The sequence below is a fragment of the Mycena indigotica genome, assembly GCF_014461135.1.
Source record: "Mycena indigotica strain 171206Taipei chromosome Unknown Mind.scaff0009, whole genome shotgun sequence".
NCBI lineage: Eukaryota > Fungi > Basidiomycota > Agaricomycetes > Agaricales > Mycenaceae > Mycena > Mycena indigotica.
The window spans coordinates 2389862-2397085 of record NW_023503008.1 but is presented as its reverse complement, the minus strand read 5'-3'; the positions used below and the strand labels follow the sequence as shown (position 1 = coordinate 2397085).

General features: G+C 56.6%; 1 protein-coding gene across 1 annotated transcript; it reads right to left on the bottom strand.

Moving 5' to 3' along the window:
* Positions 1-336: 336 nt before the first annotated feature.
* On the bottom strand, positions 337-1253 carry MIND_01060600 (uncharacterized protein; the record flags this gene model as incomplete). Its single annotated transcript, XM_037367186.1, has 7 exons — positions 337-389; positions 438-564; positions 610-801; positions 857-967; positions 1009-1017; positions 1063-1079; positions 1124-1253. The coding sequence occupies 7 exons, from the start codon at positions 1251-1253 to the stop codon at positions 337-339; spliced, it is 639 nt and encodes a 212-aa protein (XP_037216580.1).
* Positions 1254-7224: the final 5971 nt, after the last annotated feature.

Genomic DNA, 7224 nt, shown 5'->3' with positions numbered 1-7224 from the left:
AAATCAGTAAGTGACTGAACTTGTTGCTGGTGTTCGCGCGCCACTGTTGCCACTGAACCAGGCGCGCGCGAATGCGAATGCAAACAATTGGCAACAACGAGCCCTTCTACGCTCAGTGCCGGAAAATGGATGGGGCCGGGGCCGGCGGCCCGAGCGTGGCGGTGGTTGATAGAATAACGATCCTTCGTGGCTGCTCTGCGTCCCCGCGAATGAGCCAGGTCGTGGCCGCGGCGGGGCGGCGCGCTGATGTTCGCGAGGGGACCCGGGGGCCGGGCCGGCGCCGGCGGGCAGACCGAGGACATATGATTGCAAACAGGACTACGACAAGAGCGCTACTCAAGGCGCATACTCAACGCCGGCCGCCTTCATTAGATCCACGACTTCCACATCTAGAAAAACTCAGCCAGTGATTGGACAGGGCCGGGGCAGGCACTCACGGTCCTCCGTGTTCTGCATGCGGTGCACAAACGCACAGCTGACGCCCGGGCCGAGGACGAAGTCGCCGCCATTCTGGGACACCTTCCCCGCCTTGAACGCGAGCGCCGGGTACGCGAGGTAGCCCGTCTGCAATATTTTAAATAATAATGATCACATATGTAATCTGCTTACCTTGATGCTGTTGAGCGTGTTGTGCAGACGCGACAGCTTCAGGTAGCCCGGCCGCGCCTTGTCTTTGGGCGTGACCTTGAGGTTGTCCACGAGCCCGAGATGCGTGTACAGCGCGCGCGCGTCGGGTCCGCGTAGATCGCGCCCGCCCAACCTGCGACAGTCAGCGTGGGTTATGTAAGACCGGTGATGGACCTGTCATTTCTGCGCGCAGATGAGCCCAACTCGCAGACGACTGCTGCTGCTACACACCGTGGTATGCCTGGATGGCCGCCCAGTCGCCGCACCCGATCAGCACAATCCGGGTGCCCGCAGCAGCAAGCGCCGCCGCGGGGACCTGCGCCAGGTCTTCAACGTACATCTATCTTATCAGCACCATTGGGTGGGGTTCAGAGGACACACCTTGCAGGACTGACAGAGGTTCGCTAATGAGGCATGTGTCTAACTGGCACTCACCCCGCAGAAGAAATGGCCTGCCCACCATTAAGCTCAACAACGAGAGAGGCCGCATACGCACGGATGAACACCACGACCGTCTTCTGCTCCGCAAAGAGCGAGCCGAACGTGACCTTGTTCCCGCCGCCGTCAAACACCTCAAACTTGGCCGCCGCCTCGAGCGTCGCGCGGTCCAGCGTCTCTGCCTGCATCGGAGTGTCCGTCAGAGTCGCACACGCGTGGGAGCGAATCAGGCACGTCATGTGACGGCGTCTAATTTAATTCTTTGCTACCTTCTGTCACGTCATGTAAAGTCCCCGACAAAAAACCTTTTCCATTTGTATTTTTCTATGTATCAGAGCAGTGCAATAGACACTACACAAGCTTAGCTCGATGCTATAGGCACCCAGTGATTTGAGGATTTGGTGAAGGCTACACTTTTCCGCCCTCGAAAAAGTGAAATGTGCATGGGAAAGCTGTTCGGCACGGCCCGGCATTGTCTCTCAGTCGCAAACAGAGCTCAGAACGGTTAAAAAGTTGTCGAATGACTCCAATTATGTATTCTTGGTCCCAGATCGTTCAAGGGCAGTGGGGACATGCCGGACATGATGCGGGGATGTACCATCACCCATCACGCCAGAGAAATCAGCCCTCAAAGATCTGGTGCCATTTAACCAGGCGGGTTTAGTGTTGCCGCGAGTTCGAAGTTGACTCGGCGACGAGTCGAGCGCAACTCGACTCGTTCCTAATTTGGAACGAGTTAACTCGACTTGTTGATGGCTCGTCATCGCGTCACCCCACATCACTGTCAACATACTGGCTGGGGGCCAGCCTGCAGGTCCTGCCTCTCCCTCACAATAGCCACCAAAATTCATGTCTACACATCAACTTATGCCAATCTCAGCCCTCTTTGCCCCACTGACCTGGCACCAGCCTTGCTCATAAATGACATTGGATTATTTGGATGCCCAGTCTTAGTCTACCATGCCTGGGTCTTCGGCCGATCAGCAGCCAAGCCAAGTCAACTCGCGAGTTGGCTGATGAGCCATCAACTCGAGTTGAACTCAAACTCGACTCGCGGCAACACTAGGCGGGTTGCGCATGCTTATCAGTTGCTTCTCAAACTAACCAAAATTCCTGGTTTTCTTGCTGTTAAAGCCTTACTGACCCCATTGGGGTAGATTTACTTAGTCAATCTCTCCGTACACCTATTCCTACAAGAAAAAATGGTATCTCCAGCATCTTTGACTGAGCTTTTCATCACTATGTTATTTGACATCATTGGCCAATGTAAGGCCCATAACATGCAAATTGGCTGCTGAAAATTTGCAAAGCTGCTTGAGAGACCCTTGCCTTGAGTATACACCACAAATTATTGGAACTCTGAGGCTTATAGGCCACCACTGAGCCATTCCAAGGTGACAATCAGTAAATGTACGTCATCAGATATAATCATGCGCAACATCTCTGATCAATTTGCACCAGATGTTCGTGAGCAGCCTTTTCCATCACCCCTCCCATCAAAAACTACCCCGGCAACGTCAAGCGTCTGTTCCGGCAAGCTTTGCTCGCCTGCTGCTCACGAACGTCTGGAATCGAGACTACCAATTATGCTATCTATGCACGATTAATAATTGCCGAACCTAAGGTTTGGCTCTATAGAATCATGTTGAAACCAGCCCCCCCATATCGGGAATGGCTGTGCATTTCTATAACCCTTTTGGGACGAGCCACGTCATATCACGTGGTGCTGGCGGCAGCTGGCCACGGTCTTCCCTGGCTTATTATGTAAGGTTCAGCACCTGCCGCTTGCGGCCTTATCCCTCCTCATATTAATATCACTCATGATGGCCCGAGGGACCCGTCGATGAGATGAATACTTTTTTACTGCATATGCTGCTTGACGAGGGTTGAGCCCATAGCGATATGCGTCTCGATAACGATTGCAGTGTCGAAAGAAGTGCCAAATAGTGTCAATAGAAATTGCGTCAAGACACTCGGGCACCAATTTTTTTGGCAGTCGGAAATGAGCCGTCAGCCTGTTCACGGAAACCTGATGAAAATTGATTAGAGACAACATCAAAATACTCACGACGCCATTGGTCCGAGATCCGACCCTGGGAAAGTGAAACAAGCGTGGGAAAATTAAGATTGGAGGCATAAAACGTCGTATTTTGGGCGCCTGAGTTCAACAAAAATAGTCAAAAAATCTACAAAATATTTCCCAGCCTTGACGGCTGGGAGCACTGTACCATCTACCCGAACACGTCCTCGCTGTACCGGCCCTCCTTCCGCAACGTCGCGAGCCACGCCTCCGGATCAGAAACGCCGCCCGACCTGCTCCGCAATGCTCATCAGGCTATGCCGCACGCCCTGCCCGACCCGGGTCGCCGAGCCGCAGACATACACGTGCCCCCCGTTGCACAGGTCGACCCAGACCTTCAGCGCGTCACGCGTAAGCAGCTGCTGGGCGAACCGGGCGCGGCGCGTCCTCCTCCCGAATACACCGCCTCAAGCAGGACGGTGCTGTCCGCGGCGAACCCGGCGACAAGCGCGCGCAAGCGGGACATGTCGTGGTAGCTCGTGCCGTAGTAAAGCCGGAAGGGCGCGGTCTCGGTGACCTTGTAGCCTTGTGCGCGCCGATGTTCCTATAGAAATCAGTAGCTATTCAAGCAGCAAGGAATCCAGCCCCACCAAAAACCCAAGGAAGGCCGAGATGCCTGTCCCGGCGGCAACCATCGTGATGGGGACCGTCGGGTCGTCGGGGAGATGGAAGGTCTCCTGCGACGCCCGCGGCCGTGCCCAAACCGCATGTCCGACCGCGATGCGTTTCAAAGAAACTCGAGCACAGTCCAGCATGGTCGTGGGCCACAACCCGAGGGTCTTCCACGCCAACACACAACTTGGCCACGTGCGCGTTCACCCGAGGACTGCTCGCAATCGAATAGCGACGGGGCTGGGTCGCCCGGAGGACGACCAGCAGACGCGGGAGAGTAAGCACCTGCGAGAGAATGGGATAATTCGCCATGAGCGCGCTGAAGTTCCGATTCTTCTGCGCAAAGGTCGGGGCATCAGCAACCCCAACAGCCGTCAACTCGTCGCGAGTCGCCTTGAACTTAGGTTCGTCAGCCGGAAGGAAAGAGGCCAGCACCTGCAGCGAGCCTTACCCTCCCGCATCCACCTCAACGCTTTACTCACCCATCGCAAAGGCTCGCAGCTCGCTAAGGCTCGCGCGAGGGCTCTGGTTATATACCCTCAAGTCTTACGTTACAGAAAAAAAAAATCATCTTTTTCAAGGTACGCGACGCTACAACGCGTAAAATACGGGTGTATCTCCTCTGGCATCGCGAGATACGCGTAAACGACGCGTCAAACGCGTAAAAAACGCGTATCCCCGTGTGCACTTCCCGATCCCGATCCCCACCACCAACTCCATCCCCGTCAAACCAGCCCAGTCGCCGTCCCAACCAACTCCACCATCCCCCGCGTTGCAGAACAGCGCCATTTGTCGATGTCCTTGCTGTCCCGCCAGACCACGAAGCTCCCGCAGAATGGGTGTCGCGGAGGGCAAGGAGTTGTTTGTCGGGGGGGAAGAGTTGTCCAAACCCGCACCAGGGGCTGTTGGCGGACAGCGGGGCAAGTTGTAGGCCAAATACTGCCAACCACTCCCGCCATAGTTCCGCCCGACTCGATCCCTTTCCCGGGTTGCAGCCTTCGCCGTGAACACCGCCGTTGTTGCCAAACCACGACTGGGTTGGTGATGGAGACCGACCTCCCGCGCAGAATGGGTGTCGCGGGGAGGCACCAGCAGACAGTACCGAGGGCGTTGCTGGAGGGTCCAAAGCCGCGTCAGGGCTCTCTCGCTCGCTGCAACGCTGCCAGACCCCTCGATCACTGCCCACGACAGCCAAGATTGACGCTTAAGGGAGCATCGGCAGTGTCGGAGGGAAGTCTCGCCCAGTTCAAGCATGCAACGCCAAGCCAACGGGTCCATCGAGGTCGGTAGTGGAGAACTAGCAGCTGATGGCGTTTGGGGGAAGGAGGTAGCGCAGAGGTCGGCTGATAGCGCTCGCGCAAGCAACTGCAAGTGTGGTACGGACAACCCGTTCTGGCAGCAGACAGAGGACTGGGGAGGCGGCAAGGTCGCGAGGACTTGGCGCAGGCGTGGTTGGCGCATTTTGCATGGTGCTAAGATGAAAGCTCTTGCTGGCCGGTTCAGGCACGTGCCGCCGGGTCGGCACCGCGGGCTCGAAACTGGCACGGAGACAATGCAGGAAGGGCGTCCAAAGTGCGTGTCCGTTGCTCTTACTCGCTAGTGTTGAATCCGAGCAGGAAAGGATCGTTGCAGAGGTGTTTTAGGAAAAGAATGGTCGCGGGAGTCACGTTTTGGTGAGGTTCCCGAGACAGCGCTGTCGCACAGGACTGCAAGTTGGTGAGGCCGACCCGCCTTAACGCGTTGACGAGATCGAGGCCGACTGATAGCGCCGCGTTGCGCTGGTCGAAACGACAAGGCAGGCATAGTACCGTAGAGCTCTTCCCAGCCACGTGCCGCGCCAGACGTGCGTTTGGTTAAGGTTGGCGCACAGTCAACGGGCGCGTTTGTCGTTGCTAATGGCGTTGTAGACGGCGGTCAACGGCCAGTTGGGCGCGTGGACACCCGTTCTGGCAGCAGACAGAGGGCTGTGGAGGCGGCGGGATCGAGGGACTTGGCGCTGGTGTGGTTGGCGATTGCGCATGGTGGTAAGAAGGAAGTGGTGGGTGGCCGGTTCGGGCACGTGCCGCCGGCGGATGGCCCCGGAGGGGCTAAGGTCAAGCCCGCGCTCGCGTCATTGTCGACTCGGGCATGGGGCGACCCCCTGGAGACGGGGGGTTGGGGTCAACCGGTGGCGACAGCGCGCTGGCGCGGTTGGCGAATTTGCTATGGTCGCAAGAGCGGCTGTTTGATCTGGCCACGTGCCGCCGGGCGGATGGCTCCGGTCAAGACCGGGCTCGCGCCGTAGGGCCCGGCATGGTCGACGGGGAGGCAGGCACGTGCCGCAGACGCCTTGGGAAGACGGCAGGCGTTGGAGCCAACATGGAGGGACAGGGCGTCGCGCCGTTGGCGCGTTGGGTGTGGTAGTGGGATGAAGAAGCGGGGGGGGGATGTGCCGCCCAGCGGAGGCCAGAGTAGAGCCCGTCGTGGTGGGAAATTGGGATGGGCGGGTGAGGAATGGACTGCAATAGTTTGGGCATTGGGAATCAAAAAGACTTGGGTGAAAACTTACAAGGGTGTAGAGTTGGCAGCGCACTGCTGCCAATGTTTGCGTTGAAAGTCCTCCCGTATGTTTGCCTCTGGCGGCAAAATCCTGGAAAAAAATGACCTCTTAAATCGTGTTTTTTGAGGTCCAAATGACACCCCCAAAATTATCGGATAATCGGGTGATCGCATCAAAAATCGGTGATGCGGGCGGTTTGGAGCGCAACGAGCGGCGCGACGCATTGGGCACACTAATATCAATGTCAGTAATGGCACAATGGAGGAGAGGGACAAGGGCTCACCATAGTGAAAGACCACAGGAGGATACCAGCGTTGATGCGCCTGCGGCGCCAGATGCGGGGACAGCGGAGCGGGGTTGGCGAAGGCAACAGACACAAGAGGGAAGCCAGGGAGCAGAGCCCTGGCTCCGAGGCGTTGAAGTCCAGAGGGACGCTGGGCCTCCGGCCGTCAAAATCCTGGCGCAAAAGTGAGTTTTGATAAGGCAAAAAGTGGGCCGAAAAATGCTTACGTAATCAGCAATTGATCCATCATTTTCAGTGGAATTGCAGGCGCGATGAGGAGTGCAATATGGTAGGGACACTGATATCAACGTTGGTAATCTTGCAATGAACAGGAAGGACTAGAACTCACCAGAATTACAGTGCGCATGACGATCTTGGTATTGATGCTCTGATTGATGTGCAGCGGTGGTCGGCATTGAGCTGGCGAAGGCAACGGACACAAGAGGGAAGCCAGGGAGCAGAGCCCTGGCTCCGTGGCGTTGAAGCCTAGAGGGACGCTGGGCCTTCGGCCGTCAAAATCCTGGCACAAACGTGAGTTTTTTAAGGCAAAAAAGTGGGTCGATATACGCTTACGTAATCACCAATCGAGCCATCATTTTACGCCGATTTTCAGCGAGACTATCACGTTCTGCAAAACAAGTTAGT